The sequence below is a fragment of the Thunnus maccoyii genome, chromosome 2 (genome assembly GCF_910596095.1).
Source record: "Thunnus maccoyii chromosome 2, fThuMac1.1, whole genome shotgun sequence".
Lineage (NCBI taxonomy): Eukaryota > Metazoa > Chordata > Actinopteri > Scombriformes > Scombridae > Thunnus > Thunnus maccoyii.
The window spans coordinates 31277320-31300596 of NC_056534.1; the positions used below are offsets into that span (position 1 = coordinate 31277320).

Consider the following 23277-nt stretch of genomic DNA (forward strand, 5'->3'; position numbering starts at 1 on the left):
AGTTACTGGGATTAATTTTCCACTAGGAAATTGAAATAAACCCCTGTGAGTCAGGCTGTGAATAAAAGGTGGAAAAAGAGAGTTGGAGTCGGTGAGAAAACTAAACAGTGGATAAATAACTAAAGAAGTGAGAAAAACTGAATTGGTTGAACAGTTGAGGTCATTGCCAAGACAAACCAGGAGAGCAAATGAAGAAGCAGGACAGAGCGGAGTTAAGTGACTTCAGTCTCATCTCTGTGTCTTGACAGCAAAGCCTCAGCTGCACGTGAGAAAGAGGAAACAAAAGGGAGAAAAAAAACGAAAAAAAAAAAAAAAAAAGGAGCCAGGAGACAAGGAGCCAGAGGTTGTGAGAGGACAAAATGCACTGTGTGTATGTAAGACTACAAGATACTGCTGGTCTAGACAAAAGCAATAAACTAACTAACTAAAAAAAAATGTACTGGGCTGCCATATTTTCTACTGTCAGTATGTGTTCAGTAGACACTAATTTCACAGCTGAAATTAAAAATGGAAATGTGTATGTGAGCTTGAGTGTGTGGGAATGCACTACCCTCTCTCTCTCTCTTTCTAGTGTGTGTGTGTGTGTGTGTGTGTGTGTGTGTGTGTGTGTGTGGTCCAGGTATTCCTCGTGTTGCAGAGACGCAAATCTGTTTACACAGTCATGTTGTGGGGACTCTCCTCCCTTATGGGGACAAAAAGCAAGTCCCTTTAAAGCAAAAAGGGAAGACTTGGTTCAAAGTTAAGGTTAGTTTAGGGTTATGTTAAGGTTAAGGGAGGGTTTAAGGTTAAGCAAGTAGTGGTTATGGTTAGGATAAGTCTCCAGGAATGAATGTAAGTCATTGTAATGTCCTCTGAAGTGATGGAAACACAACTGTGTGTGTGTGTGTGTGTGAGAACAGAGCAGGACGCCCATTCCCAAAAGGAAACATCTGTACATTCCAGACAAGCTGTGTAAGAAAGATGGAGACCAAGAGAGAAAGCGAGTGAGAGAGAGAGAGAAAGAGAGAGAGAGAGTTCTCCTCTGCTAAACCCATCAGAAGATAAAACGGGACAGCAGAAAGACACTCCACCCACGAGCTGATCATTCACACATTAGGCTGACACCTCGACTTATGTAATGCTGTCAAACATCAGTGCCAGTCGTGTGTGTGTATGCGTGTGTGTATACTACTTGACTTTACATGAAAACTGTCTTTCTGACCTTAAGGGAAACACTGCCGAGACAAGAGGAGATTAAGAGAGAGAGTGTGTGTGTGTGTGTGTGTGTTTAACATGACCATATAATGTGACCTTCACCATGTCTATTAGCAACAGGCTCCTGTTCTCTCAGCTACCTTTGGACACACATGGTTTTACTTACACACACGCACACACACACATGCACACACACACACACACACACACACACACAGACACACACTGCAGAACACACTTGAGCTATAGCCCTGTGCACGCGTACACACAGCACACACACACACACATACACACACACAGAGCACACATATGGTTCTGTTTTACTAACGGTGTGGCCAATGATCTAACCACTCCTTATAAGGCCTGTCTGGTGCCACTTATTCTGAGCTGGAGGATGAGAAAACACACACACACACACACACACACACACACACACACACACACACACACACACACACACACACACACACACACACACACACACACACACACACACACACACACACACACACAGTCCTCACTGACTACTCTGTGCTCGGGCAGTGGGAATGACAGAGGAGGAGTGGGCACGGGCTCTGGAGAGAATTGGAACAAAGGAAAAGATAAATCTGAAGAGACAGAGAAGTGCTGGGAAATGAAAAAAGACAAAACTAAAACCACCACTAAAGAAGATTAATATTGGTTTTATTTCCCTCTGCACAAAAACAAGCACAAAAAGTCCTTAGTCTGATGATGAAATCTGTGATGTAGGTCTGATCGTGGACAGACTGGTATCTGCTGCATCGTGGTGGCGAAGGCCAGCGCTCCACTAACCCACTAAACACAGACTGCTCTGTGGTCGCTTTCATCCCCCTCAGCCTCCCTGCCTGAATCCTCCGCTGCTCCCTCCCCCACTCACTACTTCTCCCACTTTCTTTCCTTCTTCCAGTCCTCTTTTTCCTTCTGTCGCTCCGCTGCTTTGTTTATATTCGGAGGCTGGGCAGACCCATACGAGTCTGACAGGAAGGGGAGCAGGAGCTGCACAGACAAAATCGAGGAGGAGGAGGAGGAGGAGGAGTTAAGGATGATGGAGTTGGAGGTGGAGAAGCTAGGTGTGAAAGGGAAGGAGAGGAGAAACTGGGGGAACGAGCAGTGAGGTCTGGTGAACAATGGCCCCACTGTGGGCTGCCTGTCCCATGGGCTCCTGTCCTACCTGTGCCTGTCTCCTCTACACTGACACAGCTTCATGTGAGAGAGCTGCCAACTGGCCATCTCATGCCCGAGACACGGGTGGAGGGGGTGGAAGTAGTAGTTGGGTACTTTCCCTGCTGCAGGAAGAGCAGTGGGAGCATGAAATCAGGGGAATGGGGCTAGGAGCTGGGGAGAAGGGGGTGTTGATTGAAGAGGTTTTGGTCTAAACCATCTAACATTTTGCTTCACAGTCTGCTTGGCTGGGTCACAAACACTCACAAACCTCTCCTCTCCTCCCCTCTATTCTCCTCTCGTCTCCTCTCCTCTTTAGGACATTCTGTCCATTTTTCCAGCTGCTGCTGCCTGGGTTGTCTGGTGTCCAGCTGGCAAGTGAAGGGCAGCTGTGTGCAGCGGTTTAACACACTCACTCAAAGAAAGACACACACACACACACACACACACACAGACATACAAACACACAGACACACACTCTCACATGCTGTCAGTGCATGCAGGAAAAACAAAAAATCCTGTAACGATGTCGAAGCGCTCATTGCTCACTCTTTTTCTGGTAAACGAAACAGTAACAATCCCACAGTCGTAAACTGTGGGCGAAGATCAGAAATCAGTTGCAGGCCTACATTGCTTCTGGTGTGAGACTATATGAAGGAAAAAAAACAACTTCTGATTACTTTCAATGAGAGGTTGAACTTGAATGAAAATGGAAAATAATAATTGACATTAACTCAAAATCAAAAAGGCAAAAGTCAAATTCTTATTTTCTTTCCCACCTGTTTCTATGTATTTACACACAAACACATACAAAAACTGAATGACAATGCCAGGAATGAGAAAAACCTGGTAAAGATCCCTAAAAAACTTGGGAGCAAATGGAAACAAATGTTTTGAATAAACAACAGCGTTCTGGGACCTGCTTCTACTTCTTCACTGTCTTGTTTGATTTCCGACAGTGTAGACATATCATCCGCACATTGCTGAAATCTACGATTAAGTCACTTTGAACAAAAAGCGTCTGCCAAATGCCAAGTGATTTCTCAACTGTCACTTTAGACAAATAATGATTTTCTGTGATTTAGGTTACAGGACTAAAACAGTATTTATTCAAAATAAAGGATAAAATGAAGAAAATATTAACACAACAAAATAAAATTATGTCAAACGCAAAACACCAAAAGTTGACTAAAATATGTTTATAGATGTGCCTTTGATTAGAATTTTATAAACAATTGTGTAAACAAAAAAAAAAATTATACTCATTTAAATCTGCAAAAAGATGATGATGGATATTAGTATTAGTTACGTTACTATATCTCACTGGTCTCAATCATATGTGCACCTGGTTTTTTTACAAATACCAGTTTTGTGCATGAAATGGTGTATGCATGGTTTTTATGTGTATGCATTGTTTATACACCTGTCCCCTGATCTTCTCAATCTAAAAAAAATGAAAATGTAAAGGATGAACACAATTTGCATTTGAACTTTGGCAGGATAGATGTGTGACCTTCTGGAAATGATAATGTAAAACGCTGCCAACCCCACTGAATTTAATTAATGTCACTCCTGCATCACACAAACATGCTAATTAAATGTTAAATGTCGAATGCAATTACAATTTCTTTTATGCCACATATTATGCAATTACAATGACAAACTGCTGCGTTGAACTAGGTTTTCTATGTCCTTAAGCAGACTTTGCGTTTTCTTTGTAGTATTGCTGGACAATAGTTATGTTTGCACCCAAATGTTGCACAATTCATGAGCAGATTTCCTTGAAGGAAGCAAATTAAAACATGTAAATGTATGTCAAAGTGTTTCCACTACCTAGTGCTTTAATATCTTCAAGAGGTAGCAACAAGATTACATGATTAAAAGAGAGCCAGTGTTTTCTGTACATCGGGTACAAGTTGGTATTGAATTGCTGCCGCCACTATAAGATAGCTTTTATGTTACTTCAATTAATGCATTTGTCTCCTCTGTCCACACGCTGTACGGTGCAAACCTTTTCATCTTTTGTCTTTTCTGGTGGAGGCGAGCAATAACTGCATTCAGATTTGATAGGAGCTAAAAACTGGAAATATACATTATTCCTCTAAAACAAACATCTAAACGCTTGTTCAGTATGTTTATATGAACGGCTGCTCTGGTATTGTCGGATGACCTTGCCAATGCAACGAGGACATGGTGATAAAGACACAACTCGTTTGCGAACACCTCCGCACTTGATGGACTGAAAGAAAAATATCTGCTTCTATGCAATCTACGAAGTACTATACATTACCTCTGTGCACTGCATGTTGGCACAAACCTCCTATCTGATTCAAACCTAGCTTTATGGCACTAACTCGTGTTGTTCTCTCCTGACTAGATCCTTGCTCGTGTTGTATCAACTCTCAGATGTATGTTGCTTTGGATAAAAGTGCTAAATGAAAGTGTAAATTGTAAATTGACAACACTGCACTTCTTCTTCGCTGTTCTTTTCATTGACCCATTTAAAGATTGTTGGAGCAGGGTTGTTGACATGCAAACGTCAGATTAAGGACAAATCTACATCCTGTGTGCATAGTTTAACAAAGTCTGAGAATCAAAAAACATAAACACATGTGAGCACCGCTGTGTAAATCTGACACGAAGAGCGCATATGCAGATTTCTGGTCTTGAACCTACAGAGTGTTTTTTTTTTATGCATCTGGCCCCAGGCAATGGAGCTGTGTATGTTGGGATTTGTAGAAAGCAGAGCTGTGGTATAATTTAGCTCTTTGTGAAAGTGAGAAGCTCCAAATAAACTGACGCAACAAGTGAAACAGAAAGAGCTGAGAAAGCAGAGAGCAATGCGACGATACAAGCAAACAGCAGAGAGAGCAGAAAGCGCAATAATGAAGTCTGTCACAGCACTTAAATAAGCCTCCGACACCATCGAGACGAGCAGGGTTTCAGCCGATCTGGCAGCAAAAGGGGGCCGACTGCCGAAAACGACTTCTTTGGCCGAGTCCTCTATATCCTGAGCTGGGTGACAGACAGCAACACTTCATCCTTTTCCTACTAGATTCATTTTTGTTCATTGTGCTCCTGCTCTCTCAGCTCTTTCTCCTTGTGTTTCTTGTTGCCTCAATTTCACGTTCACCGGCATAATGTAAACATGAATAAAATGTTCCTACACAGCCCCTACAGATTCACAGGCACGAATCCTCTGTGGATTTAAAAATAAGAGATTATGTTTGCATTGTGTTTTCTTTTCTTTTAATTGTGACAAGGTCACATCAGAAAATGACACAGGACATGGACTGCATGGCCATAACTTACAAATGCAAAAGAGGCTTTTTGTTATGAATTTGAATCATGTCATGACACTGAATACAGACGAATCACACTGCTGATTTGCATTTCATTATAATTTCGGCGGGGTTGTAATTCCACAATTTAGAGGCTAACAACTGAATTTTACATGTCCAGCGTCAGAGCCCCTTGTTAGCATTTAGCCCATGCAGGACAGAGTGCAGTCCTGGGATATCTTTGTGTCTGTGCCTCTCTGCACACAGGTTGAACAGACTATACAAACAGGTTGTGCTTCTGCAACTGCATTATGAACTCACACACACACACACACACACACACACACACACACACACACACACACACACACACACACACACACACACACACACTGCAGTCTATAGTCCTGTTTTTTTATATCTAAATGCAGGGAACAAAATCCAATTATCACTGTCTCCAGTAATTTCTGTTGTAAAAATAACAACAGGAGGACAACAGGTTAAGTTGTTTTGCTGAGCTGGAGCTTAAGTCAAATGTGAACACACTGCCATAGTTTGTTTGCAACCCCCCATACACACCTCTCTCTCTCTTTCTCTGTCTCTCTCTCTCGCCGCCTAGCACAACCCACCCCAAGGGGGAAAAATTTTAAATTGACTGCATCCAAAACAATGAGATGTATCAGGTAAAAAAATGGATTGAGTTAATATAATCAAGATCAGCTCTATATAGGTTTCTCATCTTGATCAAGCTTTCATATTCACTTCTCTTCACATCATAAGACAACACATAGATTAGACTTTTCACCAGGGAATAAGTCTCTGCAACTGCAAGCGTACACATTGTTGTGTTTTTCCTCAGCGGTACCCACCAGTCAGCTATGCTTGTCAGCATGCTAAACCAATCTCTGATGCAGATCTAATGTAGGAAACCCTGGATGACTTCATTACAATGTAGCCCTGAGCTAAAAAGCCATGCATTAGCTGTACATGTGTCATTTCAAGCTGCCATGATAAATTACTTTATGTTTAGGATTTTGAGGGTATTTCAGAACATTTGCGGAGCCAGTGTCAGTTTCTCTTTCATCATATAAACTATGATATTGCAGCTATTTTTCATATATTTCCACTTTTCAAAAGAGGGTGAAATTGTTTTTAGCTAAACAGCGTCTAAGCTTCAGATGTCTGGGTGATTGGTTCCCATGGCAGCAGCTGACTGACACCCTGGGGCTGCGTTGCTAGGAGACACACTGTCAACTTTCTTGGTGTGCTACTGAATGGAGCACGTCGAAGCTCTGTATCGCCTCTGAAAGTTAATACAAGACATGTTTTTCCTTTTTTTTCAACAAACCCACATACTACCATTAGTGATTTAAAATGTCTATTATTTTGAAACATTAAACAACGTGCAGTTAAGTTTGTCTTCTACTTGGAAAATGTAAGCTAACTCACTAGGCAACATTAGCATTGTTTCCCACTAGATGTTACTTGTCAGGTCATGTTTTATCAACACCTGCTGAGTCATGGCAGGAAAAAAAAGTATCAAAATGCCCATAAAAATGTGTCTGATCACATTAAATCCACTTCTCTACCATCCAGCTTCCCCAAAATACTGTTAAATCCTCAACGCTGCAGTGTATTTAGCCGTATTTTGGTAAAGGTATGACTGCCTGGAGGATACTGAGAATTCAGATAGACTGCAGAGAAGTGGATTACGCTGCAGGAGGAATATGAGAAGACACTATGGATCTGCTACAAAAACTTGCCAAGATTTGAATCTATTGAAAGTGACTGACTGAATTCAAAACTGACCACAGCCGCTGCTCTCTGTCACGAACAATCTACTGACTTTTTACATCCACCTTGTAAAAGTACAGCGTGCGAGTGTTCGGTACTCAAAGTATAAATTTTGAGTGATCTCTTTAAAAAACATCAGTGTCATTTTTGATTTTTTAGCTCAGTTACTTCTGTCAAACCTACTCTACATTTTGCACCACATGCATAATATGATTAATGTGACTGCACATGCACAGCTGCGCATGTTAATACCGTCAATTTGTCACTGTCAAACCTGCTTAAAATGTTTGCCATACATGTGGCGATTGATGGTAAGCAGGGTGTAAAATAGACAAATTAGATGACTGGCATAAAAAGGCTCTGAGTGTTAAAGAGGAGTGTACTTTGTGTCAGCTGCCAGTTGTGCTGGCAGGTGTGAGCGAGAAAAAAGTTAAAGTTAAAGAGTTTAAAAACCCCTCAAAGACAAAGGATAACTTCAGACTAGAGCTGCAATGATTATCTCATTAATTGATTCACTCTTATCAACTAATCAAATAATAATTTTAGTAATTTTTCAAGCAAAAATGTCAAACATCTGATGGTTTCAACTTCTTGAATGTGATGATTAGCTGACTTTCCAGTTATCCGTGTCATACAGTATATAACCTCGTAGTCAGACAAAACAAGCAAATTGGAGACATCACCGTGGCGTCTGAGAGATTAACGATGAAATTTTTTCTCTTTTTTTTTAAACATTTAATTGGCTAAACGAATAATCAATTAATAGGGAAAACAATCGGCAGATTAATTGATCGATCAATAATGAAAAAAATCCTTAGCTGCAGCCCTACTTCAGGCTACTGGAGGCTGCATCTCAAACACACACACACACACACACACACATACAAAGGCCTTCTTGCAAAAATAAGTTCCTTCTTCAGTCTGCCATGTAATCACCACCACCACTTGAGTGAGTTAATCATGAACCAAGACATTTCTGTTACCAGCAGTTAAAAATGACATGGTCACACACACACACACACACACACACACACACACACACACACACACACACACACACACACACACACACACAGGAGGAGAGGATGGGAGCTATCTCTTCTCTCTCTGTTTCTTCCCCTCGTTCTCTTATTTATGACCTGGAATGTCTGTTCTTCTGTGAGTGATGTCATTAGTTACTATTGCCATGGTAACACAACAAATTCTCCCTCGCATATGGTCGGTACATTCAGTCCCACTTTCCTTCCCCACTTCATTAAAGTCAGTGTGTGTGTATAGGTGGTTGTATGGATGATAACCGGCTCTGGAGGAGGAAAGATAGAGAACAGAACAAGAAAGAGAGAGAGAGTCTTGTCTGTATGACAGCTGTGAAGCCTCATGACCCGGTGCGAAGCTAAAACTGCTCCCTGTAAACAGACTTGTTTCAAAAGCTCGTTGCCACGCCTCGACTGTGTGTGTGTGTATATATGCATCTCGTTGCCATGGTGACAACCCAAAATTCTCCTGTGCGGGGCAGATAGGACCATGGTGAAGGAGAGCACGAGTGTGTTTACAGTTCAGGTAAACGGTTCACTGCCCAAGAAAGCCAATGATGTTGAGGAAAGTTAACTTTGAAACTAAATTGTTACTTCATTTTATCGCATGGTTTAAATAATAGCTTTTTTTTTTTTACTACGTTAATTTGTCTACAATGCAACTTTTGATGTTATTTTCCCATTTTCCACCAGTCAATTTGAAAAAAATGTTTATGTAGAAACAGAATTATGGACATATTTATATAACTGTGTATACATACATTTATAATAATTTGTCGGGTTATGCTGAATTCAGATGTTCAGTCTTCTTTAAAGCCACACAAGCAACATAGTTAAAGTATCTCTAAAACTAAACACGATCAAATTCCCAACTAAAGTGATACTTTTGGATTCAAACTTGGCTCTTGTACTGCAGTGGTTCCAAAACTTTTTCTGTCAAGCTCCCTCCTTTGAAAGACGAAAATATTTCACAGATTTTGACCTGGCACAGGTGGAGCTGGCAACGTTAATGATAAAAATGCAATATAGCAATTAGTGAAGGTGTTAGTTACACCTGTGTTTGATGAGTCAAAATATCTTCTAAGCAAAAGGTCATTTCAATTTTAGTGTCATTTTTAGGGCTGCAACTGATGATTATTTTCTTAATTAACTGTCCAATTGATTAGCTTATAAAATGTCAGAAAAGTGTTAAAAATGTCAATCACTGTTTCCCAAAGCCCAAGACGACATCCTCAAATGCTTCGCTATTTCCCATCAACAATCCACAACCCAAAGATATTCTGTTTAATATCATAGAAGACTAAAAGAAACCAGAAAATATTCACATTTAAGACGCTGCAGTAGAGAATTTTGGCTTTTTTTTCCTTCAAAAATGACAATGATGATGAATTTTCTGTTGATCATTGCAGCTCTAATCATTTTATTATCAACTGTGCAGTGATCTCCGTGTTGGTCATCTGAGTTCCTCAGCAGCTCTCTACTTTAATTCATACGAGTCTCTACTCTCTCCCCCTGTCGTCTGTCCTCTGACTGGCTCACATTAGGTAAGACCCGCCCTCTTGAAGTTTGGCAACCAATCAAAATGACAAATAACAGTAATGTATATATGACAGGTCAAATAATGTCTGATTCAATATGTATGTCCATATCATTCAGTCTATTAAAAATGTAACCTTTTTTAAAAGAAAAACAGAAATTTGAAATACTAATTAATCACATTGAAAGAGAACATGAAATTACCAAATAATTGATCTGAGTAACTACACCAACCCCTCCTCTTCCACTGTAGCTGTAGTTCTGTTCAGTATACTTTTGGACAGATGCTGAACTAATTTCTCATTCGCTTTCTCATTTGCTTTCTGTTTACTGTCCCAGGACACACAACGCATCGTGATGATTTATGGCTCCAAAATCTGCGCACAAAACAAAAGCTATAATAACCTTAAAAAAAAGAAAAAACCTGAGACCGTTCCACAAGCATTTCCCAGAAGTGACTTCAGAGTTGCATAAACTCTGTATGAAGAGTGAGGAGATTTTTATTATGTGTGTGGGTTGGAGCAGATGGGCTGGTGTGTAAGGGGAATACAAAAATAAATAAATAAGTAAATACTCAACTAACCCTGGATGATTTCCTACCTGGGATGTGTCTTTGATATGGGGGCACAGTAGGAAAGCAGCCGGGGGGAACAGCAGAAGATGTAACTTAATTTTAGGCAATCAGGGAAAAGTCGAAGCAGTTTCCATTACCGTCTGACGTTTCAATTCATCACATGAAAATCTGCTGCCTTTCACAGAAAGAGAAGCTGTATGACTGTAAGGTTTTTGGCTGCCAATGGATTTGCGACTAACAGAAAACACACACAAATCCCGTCCAGGCCTGCAGCGCATGTGTGCATATTTAAGACCAAACTCAATACAGGAATATTTATAGTAGTATCTCATTATCTTTAAGCCTTGATAAAATAGCCTTTTTTCTATCAGAATAACAATTTATATTCTAATTTACCCTCTAATAAATGCAATAACCAGTGAGAACATTCTGTCACCAAATATTGTTAAACACAATATAGTATTAAAGCACAAATTCAAGTCAACATAATTACATTCTGGCTAAATAGCTAACACTGCGTTGGTCTAAATGTCCTTATAAAACAATAAAGTACAATGTCAATAAAACTTTTAAATCTTTCCTTCTCCTCTCGCTCTCTCTCTCTCTCTCTCACACAAACACACACACACAACGAGCAGAGACTCACAGCAACAGATGAAGGTCACATCAAATTCCTTATTGTGTTGGAAAAAGTGAACATCAAGTTATTTGTCACCATTTTAACACAGCAAATGTGCCTGAAATTTCATCTGATGAAATAAACCTCTGTCACAGCGTGAGATGATGAGCTCTCTCTCTCTCTCTCTTTCCAGTTTATTGTGATAACAGTCATACTCACACTGGATGTCCTGCAGTACTGGATCATACCAGCTTCCTTTCATCTGTTTACTGCAGAAGTAAACAAATGACTGAATAAATGTACTTAAAAAGTATTCACATTGTGATAACGTGGCGCCCTGCCTTACTTGAAATAAGGAGCACTTTACTCTCTGTGAAGAAATGATTATATTTTTCAGCCATGCTACCAGTGTGGCTCTGTAGATCTACTGGATGGATCGACACAAAAGTTGGTAAATGACTTTTATTCATTCATGACTTTTATGCCCCCCTGACTTTTCTTCTAGTGCCGCCATGAGTGGTTTGTTGTTTTAAGTGAAATACCTCACCAACTTCAGGATGTACTGACATGACATTTGGTGCAGACATTCACGTCTCCCTCAGGATTGTATTCACTTTACTTTTCATCTAACACCATCATCCAGTCAAAATTATAATTTGTCCAAAACTTTGCTTTACACGTAAGTCTTTTTTTTCTTCTTCCAAGATTGCTGTTTTGGCATTTTTGCCTTTATTGGACAGTTGACAGTGAAGTGGCAGACAGAAAACAAGGAAAGAGAGATCAGTATAACATGCAACAGAGGGAAAACGAGCAGGGATGCTACATCACACAGCAAATACCGCGAAATTAACAAGTTTAACAAGGCAATTGTTTAAGCCGTCATCTTGTAGCTACATTTATAGCATGATGTCAGGATGTGAATGCCTCTGTTTAATTTCGCAGCTCAGTCTGTGTGTAGCAAAAGAGTCGCAGTGGCACGCAGTGAAAACTTCAAGCTGACGCAGCATTCAATCCACCTGACTGAGTGGCATGCACACTCATATGGTGACATACACACTTGTGCACAGTCACACACACACTCACTCATTACCACAACCATTAACAATATCGACCTGTTATTCATTTACAGCTTCCCTGCTGGTAGATGTATAAAGGACAGTCATGTTCAGTGAGCAATTGACAACTAATCGAGTTCAGATCAATGGTTCACTTACACTTCCAAGTTCTCAAACCCAAACACAGCAATGCTAATAACAACCTGGACTGCAGAGAGAGGAAAAAGTCTAATCTGTCATCATGTTTTTAAAGATGAGGCTTAAAGGATATGGACTGAAGCGACCTTTCCTTTTAAGTCCGTGCGCCTCGTAAAGTTTCATGGTAATCATCATGAACAGGCCAACTCCCTCTGAATAAAACGGAGAGAAAGATGATTTTGGGAGAGCTAACTACCCGATACATTTTTCAGTCCTGCGCTCTCATCTCCCCACCTCAGACAGTCTGAAGGCCATTACCCAGACAAGTCACTGCGAGTAAATGACCTTCTTTTATTCTTTAAATAATGAGCAGATAGGTAACACAGGCCGAGCGCTGCCGGCAGCATTACAAAATGAATATTGTTAAGTTCTCCACTGGATCTTGGCTGTATGTCTCCACCTGCCTTGGTCGACCATGAAAATCAGAATTAATTAAAAGCAAAATCTCTGATTTTATCTCCATGCTTCTGGCTGTAAGGTGCAAGCGGGAAGCAAGAGGCCAAATTAGTGAGGACAGTAATGTTCACAGTCAGTCACCTCCACATATGGCTGCCGCTGGTACAGTAGTACCGAGGAGGTTTATCCAGACTGATGCAATTAACACTCCAATAGATTTGACATGATTAGAGATCCTGCAGCAGGATCCGTCTCTAATTAATGTGGCGCCTACAGAGCACCCTGCCTCTCTTATGCAAATACTATAACTATATGTCATGTGACATTAAGGAAACCTGTTGAGATGAGAGGGAAGGTGTAATGCATCAGTGCAGCGGCTTTAGTTGTGAAGGATTTCAGCGGAAACACGCACTTCTGAAAAGCTCATGTAAACAATATTCATATGCTTATTTAGTCGAGTCTCTGAAGCAAGCAAGTCCAGAAACAGTGTGCACTGATTATGGGTCTGGTATGTAGGGTAAATCTTTAAGTTAAATAAAAGAAGGTAGTTTGAAGGGAAATGAATAATTGATAACATATGGCTTCCGTCGGCACAGAACAGAATGTTCTCGCTGCAGCAGCACCAGAGGCTGAAGGCTGATCTGCACCACAAACACCAGGCTCATTTTTCTGGTGACCATTTAAACTACCAATCTGAGACACACACACACACGCACGCACTAAAACACACACATGCACACACACAATGTCACTAGCAGTGTGGCCTCTAATAGAAGCCTGAGGTCACAAGAAAAGGTAACCTTTAAGCATATAGTCTTTTATTATTATTGTCCGTCTTTGTATCCAAGTTTTGTGTGTTTTTCTTTGGGGGTTTTTGAGTGTATTTTTCTATATTTTGTTTTCAACAAGCAACACGGCTGCTCAGTCCACATTTTTAAAGACAGTTTTTTCGAGGCCAGATTAATCCACTCACCACATCTGTCAGAGTACTCATGCATAACTAGGGCTGCCACTACCAATTACTTTCATTATTGACTAATCTGCAGATTATTTTCTTGATTAATCACTATGTAAAATATAAAATCTTAAGATAATTGTGAAAAATACCCATCACAGCTTCTCCAGAGCCAAAGGTGACGTATTCAGTTTGCTGGGTTTGGACCAACGATCCAAAACCCAAAGATGCCCAGTTTGTAATGATATAAAATGGAGAAAAGCAGCAAATACTCACATTGTTTGGCATTTTTGCTTCACAAGTGACTGAATCAATCAAGTATGATAATCAATAATATAATCAATTATCCAAATAGTAGTAGATTAATTTTCTGTCAATCGACTAATTGATTAATTGACTCATTGTTTCAGCTCTTTGCAGGACAACAGCAAAAAACAAAAAGCACAAATGAAATGAACTTGGAGTCAGAAGTATCATTTTCTCATGTTTGGATGATGCAAAGAAGAAACATGTGGTGCAGGATGAACAACAACATGGTAAACTGTGACCTCCTGACGGTGGCTAAAAGTGAAAACAAAAATCAATATTTGTCAATTTGTCATCCCCCCCTCCCTAAAAAAAAAAAAAAAAAAAAAAAAAAAAAAAAAAAAAAAAGGCAAAGCAAAAAAAAAGATAAGACTGAAATGTGAGAAAAAAGGAGTTTATCACGCACTTGCTTCCCAAACTTAATAGAAATTAAGGTTGTTGTTTTCTATTCAGGATTCTGAGTTGAATCCATTCCAGAGGTTAAAACCTGGTTGAAAATTGATTGTGTTTCCTCTCCAGTGTAAATCCATCTTTTAGCCTGTTAAGCGGCTTTACTTACAGCACGTTGGTGGCCAGCGGGATGTCGGCTGGGGCCCTCTCCAGCCCGATGTTGGAGCAGTTGACGACGCAGGACGGTTGGGGCCCCGCCAGCGCGCAGCTGCAGTTAACGGGACAGGGGCTGCAGCTCCTGCCGCCGTCCCCCTGCGGCCCGGAGCCCCATACCTCCAGGCAGCAGAGCGCCACAAGCAGACTGGAAATGAAACTAAACCTCGGGACGCAGACGCCATGTTTTCGCTTGGATAAAGTCTGTCCATTTCCACAAGGCATAGCTTACTCACATCTCATCGCCTCTGATGGTGTAAGTCCTCTCACTCTGGGAAGAAACAAAATGCACAGGACAAAGGCAAACCCACGCGTCCTTTTTCACGGTTTTCATGTGAGGATACAAACACAGAAGAAGGGATGAACTTTTTGACGCCGTTATCTGCCGTTATATTCCCAGCGTTTTCTTTATTCTTCAGGTCGGATCCCCTTCCTCTGAAATTCTAACGGTGCGTCTCCACAATCCTTTTAGCGAAGAAAAAAGTTTTGGAGAACTTCCTCTCTCCTCCTCCTCCTCCTCCTCCTCCTTCTTCTTCATGCAGTTCCCCCTACCACCGCTGAGACTTTGCTCACAGTTTTATTTCCTCTGCGCCCTCAGTGGTTCTCAAAGTGGGGTCCAGGGATCCCAAGGGGTCGTTGAGGGAGTTCCAGGTGTTCCCAGCAAAAAGGGCAATAATTCATTTTCTCTATAATTCCATCCATAAGTAACACAATGACAGAATGTGCGACTATTGTGGTCATAGGTTTCATACACTCTCTGTAATAAACACATCTAAAAACAAAAATCTTCAAAATAAATGGGGGTTTAATTTGTGTCAGTTGATGTGAAAAGGTTTGAGAACCACTGTATTAAAATATATTGAGATTAAATAATGTCCTAAAATATCATCTAAATTATGAATATTATTGAGTTTTATCAAATAATATCTGCAGTCTTGCATGGAACGAAACTTCAAAATGAAGTTAAATCATTACAGAAAACTAAAACCTTTTCTGTATGTTCCTATCAGGTTTACTTAACTATATATCATGCTGGGGGGCCTGAATATGCACCATATACATTTTTACACAGGTCATCTTGACACCTTAATTCCATTTGTCATTTGACAATAAATTTGCAGCAGCTAATCACAGACCAATTTAATGATGACAAACTCTGGGCCCGCCTGATGGTCTGAGGTCTGCTTTGCTCAGTTGGTCATCCAGCCTTGATCGCAGCGGAGTGTTAACATAGTGGCTAATAAAGCTTTTCTCAACAGCTTGGTACAGGATCCAGCAGAGGAGAAAAATCCATCCAGTCCATTTGTAGGGTCTCTGAATCATTCAGGGTTTCCAACATCCAACAGCTCCCCTTTTCTTTTCTTATTTATTTATTTTTAACATAACCAGATATTGCACATGACAGTATTATTTATTTAGTGAACAAACATTGTGTTTCATGTGATTGAATAATTGTCAGTGTATACAGTTTATGTCTGCCAGGTATCCTTAGAGGTGTCTTGGAGAGGTTGCGCTGGCAGGTCTCTTTGATGTGTCTTAGGAAGTCTGTCTCCGGGTAGACAGAACCACTTAAAAAACTCAGCATGACGTGGTGACATTTGAACATGGAATTCAAGTTCAAGTCAAATCAATTTAATTCCTGTTACATTTATAGATGCTGTATTGACACAAAATTGTTAAGCCTTAAATAACTATGTGTGTGGCTAAGACAGAATAAAAGACACATACTGTGCGAAGAATAAGAGAGTTGATTTTTAACCGCACACTTCAGCCACCACTCTGTTTGATAAAAATTGTACCCTGTACCCAAAACCTCCACTATGCATAGATGGATTCTGAAATTCTTTAAAAGGTATATAAAAAAAATCAAAGTACACTCACAGAAAAGTGAGAAATCACTTATCAGTTTCTAGCTGTCCCCTCATCTTGACCACCTTATGTGCTCCTTCACCGCCAGAGATGTGAAATCTTTCATCAGTGACTTTGAAATGACAATTGTAAAACTTAATATTTTTCAGATATTTGAAAAAAAGTGCCTTCCTCCCCCTCTATCCTCCCCTCCTCCTCCTCCTCCCTCTCTCTGCAGTATCTCTGCAGTGCAGGGCACGTGTTAGAGGTGTTTCCTGGGTATTTGACTTGGCCGGGGCGCACCCATCCTCCCTGCAGGCGTCTGGTGCTCTGTACAAAGAAAAGAAGACTCCCACAATAACCCTCACACTCTCTTATCCTCATTGGCAGCATCTCAGAGTTCATATCTGAGAAGCACAAAAAAAAAAAAAACCCAAACAAAAGTGTATTGAATTGAGAGGAGATGCACTAAATACGTTCAGTCAAATAACTTTAATGGTTACTTTTGAAAGTAAATAACTGCAGTGTGATTTATGTCCACACATATTATGCAAGAGTACACAACAGTATTAACCCCTTAATAAATTCCTTTAAGTAGCTTTAAAGGATTGGCGGCAATTTTCTATATTTTTCTTATTGTTAAAAAAATCTCATGGGCAGAGCAAAATCTTTGAAGCCGTTTCTTAAATAAACTATGGTGAACATACTCTTTGGGGACAAGCAACATGTCACCAGTGCAGCAGTGTGATTCATTAATGTATTTTTAATAATTTCTGGACAACAACAGAGCTCTATGGCACAGAGGAATACTATATATCAGGCTTTGGATACACACATAATACTTGTAAGTAGGATGAGTTCATTGTTGGTTTGGCTCTGCACATGATATTTGCAGACAATAAGAAAAACATAGAAAATCACCAGCATTATCCTTCAAGGCTCTTTCACACTGTCATACAGTAGCCTACATATTCTGTATAGTATAGCTTTTTGTTGAACCTATATGATACATAGACTCCACGATTTTCATGGCGGCATAGTTCTATCAAATGGAAATATTCAACATGTGTTGTGCAATATTTTATACACATTGCTACAAAATGTAGCTCTACATGTATTTAGTATTTTTGGGATTTCCACTGGAATTAAACATTAAAGCTCTCTGTAAGTTTGGCTGCACTGTACAGGAAATAGCCTTGATAAAAACAAGGGTATGATTTATACATTAGAGGCATTTTGGCAAGATATGCTTAAAAATGAGGGGGAAAAAATAGAGAAAAAGTGAATAAAGAGAAACATAATAAAGAAAACGATACAAAATATCCATTATGGCTTAAACTTTCATGACCCTTGCTCCACATAAAAATCATAAAACGTGACACCCTAAAGAGTTGCCAATGAGTTTAACTTTGATGCCAGTCGTGATTTTATCTAAAGTGGTGCATCCTGCACCGTGGACATTTCAGGGATGAAACTTAAGTCTTCATTGGGTGGCAGTTGTACTTTCTTATTGGAGAATCTACATCTTCTCTCGAGTCACAACTGTAAGCTCTTGAACCCCAGGTGCAGCCTCTCTGAAAGCTCCAGCACCAGTTTATACGAGGAGCTTTTTAGGTATTTGGTGCTTTTACAGTGAACAGAGACAAGGAAACGGCATAAAGGTCGAGACAATTTGTGTCAAGTTTAATTGTGTGGCCCATAATTAGAGTCTCAAAGGGCTTGGCATTCAGTACAAGGAAAATAAAATCATCTTAACTCAGCAAAGAGAAAACCTCTGCAGAAAATGTCAGCGTGTTAGATCTTACTGCAGCCTGAAGATAAAACATGCATTTTTATTATGTTCAGGTTAGTTAGGTGTGATTAAATTAAATCAATGAATCAGGTGTTCTGCATATCATGTTATAATTTTACAAAAATTATATTAAAAAGAACAAAATTAGTTACTGCCATTTTAGTTTTACATGTGTGAAAATGTTATGTGTAATACTAGATCACAGGTGATTCCATAAAACAATAACTTGATTAGGTTTAATAACATTGTAATATTAATTTGGCATCCAGTAGATTTTATGCTGATCTGACCATGGAGGACTAGTGGACTGGAAATGTATTATTTTGTATTCATCTGGCCCGGACTGGTCCAGTCCGGGCCGGGTGAAGGTAAAATGAGCTTGGCCCCTGTTTGGTTATGGGGAGGGTCCTCCAGCCTGGCCAGGAAAACAGCACTTACTGAGGCCTCTGTCTGTGTTATTGTAGGGCTACAGGAAGAGCGGGGGAGAAGAGGGGGGGGGGGAGGGAGGGATGAGGAGAGAATGCAGAAGGTCTGCAGAGGGACGAGAGATGAAGGGTGAGGGAGACGGAGGAACAGAGTAGAGAGGATTGGAAGAACTGTTGTCACAGGGTGAAAGACGGGGCGTTGAGGATGTGGGCATAAAAGAGGACGATAATGATTCAGACGAGCGGAAAGTGGGAAGAAGAAAAATCTTGTGAAAAGAGGTTGATTGTAATTGTAAGAGTGCAACGGTGAAAAGTGAAGAAATAGTGGCTCTAAATTTAGAAACAGCTCTTCGACTATCCCTCTGTCTGAGTTCTTTCCTCTTATTTCAGAGATTAACTGATTACAGATATGTTTATGAATTATTTGGGACAATTGTTGATGTGTCTTTTCTTATTTTTATTACGGTGCAAGCTAAATGTTTGCTACGCACACCTTACATGTATGCAGTTTTTGTGGAGATCTTCCTTTTCTGCTTTCAGAGCTTCGGGAACTGTCGCTGCTGTGAGGACAGTATTCCCACAGAGACAATATACACCGAGAGAGATGATGTAAAGCAATGCAATACTAATATTACTCTATTTGTTTGTGTGTTGATTCACTTACACTGAACATTTGAAATGTGTTTCTGTAGTTTGTTCACCTTAGAAACACCATATACTGTCATCTACTTCAGATACAGTTGAATAACTCAAGACCAATAACAACAAATCAATGATACCTGGCAGGAATGAAGAGCAAAGGAATCTATCCATCCATCCATCCATCCATCCATCCATCTAAAGCTCACAATAAGCTACTACCAAAAAGTGTATGATCATGTATGTTCAATACAACCAGAGCAAAAAATGATGCATAGAAAAAGTACAATATGGTCTGACAAGGTACATTTTACTTGTGTTTATTGACATTACATTGTTCAGTGTTCTTTTGTTTAAAGATTTTTCCAGTTACAGTATTTATTGATTTATTTTACTTTACTGTGAATGAGGAATACAATGAAGTACCCGGTGTCTCGGTGAATGTAGGGTAGTTATAATAAGCTTTGGTTTCAGCCCTACACCTTTTCTCTCTTATTTAAGAGGATTTGTTGACTGTTTTTGTTAAATGTGCTTATGGGTATGTATTCTGGTTAGATAACATTTGCATTAACTTTTATGTGTCGCAGACCGAAAATAAAGAGTCTACAGTCGTGCTAGCTGCTCTGTGAGGCTGCACTTCTGTGATTCGAGCTAGATAAAATAAATTAAAAAAGAATATCTTGCAATGTACAAAAGGTCACTGAGTTTATGTAATGTTGGTCTGTACTTGTAACATGTCTTGTAGCTCTTGTCCTCTTAATTCTATATTTTATAACTTTGTATGTATAACGTTGTATGTAACATTGTGTGTAAGAAAGAGAAACTGTTCAATATTTTCTTTTCTCCACTTTTAATACAGTAATGCTGATGTACAGAGTAATAAGATGTTACAGCATCTTGTAATCATTTCTCAACTTCTCAAATTGTAAAAAATGTTCTTTGAGAGCTGGACCAATAAAAAAACCCATTCTTCTCCTTTCATTGTTAACTGTCAATATAAAAATCATCATCTTAGATGTTGGCAGTGAGAGTACTGGCAGTGACAGCTATACAACTAAATAGTGAACACACAGAGGGGAATAGAAAGCTTTGAGATATTCATTCAGCTTTGAGAAAATGTGAAGGTTTTATTGTCCAGAAGACATACCAAGGCCAAGAAATAGGCAGTAGTATTCTCCATCAAACTTCATGACCACAGGTAATAAGATAAACCTACGTTAAGCTACAATCCCATTGGGCCCAGTAAAAACATTGAGCATAAGCCACTCAAGTCCAGTCATGAGAAATCTATAGACTCAAATAAATAGCCGGCTAGAAACAGTTGACAATAGTTCTGAATCTCTCTTTGTGTTATTCTCCACACTGAGGTGCGTTTTCCTTGACGCCAGCAAACTCTGATTCTCTTCATTCTTATTTAAACAGTCAGGTTCACCGGGGACACTTGCCATTCAGTTGCTAACTCTTTAGCAACAGCTTTTAAAGTCAGCTCACGCTCAGCCTGTAGCTCAGGTGCTACTGTTATAACTGTAGCGTCAGTGGTTCAATCCTGTCCTCGTATGAAAGTGTCCTTGAGCAAGACATTCAACCCAAAGTTGCTCCAGGCGTGTGTGCATGGGGTGGAGGTGAGGGGTGGGGGGGGATGATAAATCAAAGTCACTTTGGACAAACGCATCTGCCAAGTGAATGTAATGAACTGTTGTCTCATCTCATCGAGGAAGTGGAATCATTTTTGCTAGTTCTTGGTTTCAGTGATGTCACAGCGATACAGATGATTCACTACTTGTGGCGAGCCTCCTGTGGCAAGAAGAGTGAATTGCACTCCTTTGTGTGAAAAGTGCTTGATACCTAAAATGACATTATTAAATTGGTAAACACCATTATATTTAGTTTAAAGCGTTCACTAATTTCTTTGTTAACAACTATAACGCCTGCTTACACAGTATACAGCTGTAGAAATCTGTTATCAAATTATATTTAATTCAAATGTTCATATACAGTATGAACAATTCAAACCCTAATCGAGCACATGCATCCATCCATTTGTCATTCTCTTTTTAGAAAAGCAAACTGCTTCACTGATTTTACACTTCCTGCAACTATGAATTACTTTCTAAGAATGTGTAGTTGGACATTGATTATTTATACAACAAAATCAGTGCGTATTTTCTATTGAGCATAACTGTGTTTAGCATAACCGGCTCCAAGAAGCAAGAAGCAGCTTTACTACTTAACTTAACGGAACCTCAACAAAACTGGAACATGGATCCATGTAAAAAGGCCTTTTATCCAGATAACTCTGAGTCATGCACTAATAAATATTTAATGTTTGTTATCACTGTTGTTCACTATCAAAAGGGGACCTATAGTGAAGTGTTTGCTATGCTTTGTTAATACAGCTGATGAAATGTTAATTACAGATTACCTATCAGTGGTGATATACAGTCTTTAAAACATAAACAGTGGTTCTGTCACTAACGTTATATCTGCTGTATAAATGTGACAAAAAAAACTTTAACTAGAGAAAGATTTTTTTTAAAAGTCAAAACAGGAAAATTGTCAAACATCTTATAACTTAGGTTTAAAAAAAAAAAAAAATCCTGAACTAGACACACAAGTTGTGCTAAAGCCACACCAAACATGTCGAGTGGGAGTGGGAAGACGTGGATGGCCTGGGGAAAAGACTAGTCTAATTGCATCATCTAATTGCATCATGGGTAGTGCAGTTAGGCTTCAGAGAAAGAAACCTATAGAGAATAAAAATATTCTATTATGAGTGCCCTGACTTTAGAAACATGCAGTACTAAATTGGAGGAGGACTCTGCTTTGAAGACCTGATAAAAAACAGACACTATAAGATATATTTATATATTTGCTGATAACAATTAAATGTGTTTATAAATGTGTTTTAAACTACTGAAGCTATATGATCACAGATATGTTGTACTGTGTTATCAGACTTTCATTAATTGTTTATACACCAGTTATAAATGTACACTATAGTGTGTGAAAAGCCATTTACTAATTGTTTATATACTGTTTATGAATGCTAAATAGGGGGGTTAAAATAAAATGTTACCATTAAGCAACAGTCAGCTGTTTACCATGCGAGACAGCTGGATTCGTGAGATCACGACATCACATGAGGATCCATCTTGTCAGGCTTCAAGTTAACGCTTGTGTCCGAACCAATGGTGGCTTGGACCAATCAGCATCCCATGAGGATTCTCCTGTCATCTTGTGATTTTGTGATCTTGTGAATCCAGCTGCCTCACAAGGTAAGACAATGATAGACAGATGGTTCATCCAATTACCTGCCAAGTATTTTTTGAAAGTGCCTGCCCTTTTCTAAACAGTTTCCAAGGACGACGTCTCAATAGTGTGATCTAATGGGCTATTGATTGTCAGCTTTTCATGATCACAGTTGAATTGTCTGTCTGCGAAGAGAAATGATGACTCAGACTTTGCAAATAAAGAGAGAACAGTGCATGTTTTTTGTGTCTGTGAGAGGGGAAGAGAGTAATAAGCAGTGTTTGTTCAATCAATGAGCTTGTTTATGAATCAATCAATAAATATTGCTATTTTTACAGAGTTAATCGCTATGTGCTACATTGACAGAATAAATCAATACATTCAGTATTTAAAGTAATAATCTCAAAGATTTTCTCTTAAATAAATGCCTGTTAAGTCACTATCGCTGAATGAGGTAACACAATGGTGATTGATTCTATGGTCCACTGAAGCCTTTGCATTTGCAGTATTACAAACTGGGCGTCAGTGGTGACATTCCTGGGAAAAATCACAAGTGGCACACAGTTAGTAACGCATTTTCCATCACCTAGCAGTGGT

At 39.5% G+C, this 23277-nt stretch overlaps 1 protein-coding gene and 1 long non-coding RNA gene across 3 annotated transcripts in view; one reads left to right on the top strand and one right to left on the bottom strand.

Annotated features, from left to right (window-relative positions):
- The window catches only part of pkd1a (polycystic kidney disease 1a), a 67924-nt gene extending 52414 nt beyond the window's left edge, over positions 1-15510 (bottom strand). For both annotated transcript variants that reach the window (XM_042429116.1, XM_042429106.1), the window contains exon 1: positions 14684-15510. In XM_042429116.1, the coding sequence (XP_042285050.1) occupies positions 14684-14952 (269 nt within the window). In that variant the 5' untranslated portion in view covers positions 14953-15510. The remainder of the gene's footprint in view (positions 1-14683) is intronic.
- Positions 8934-11173, top strand: LOC121908820. The gene is made up of 3 exons (XR_006099316.1): positions 8934-9011; positions 9924-10029; positions 10361-11173. It is a non-coding gene; the product is annotated as an uncharacterized LOC121908820 (long non-coding RNA).
- Positions 15511-23277: the final 7767 nt, after the last annotated feature.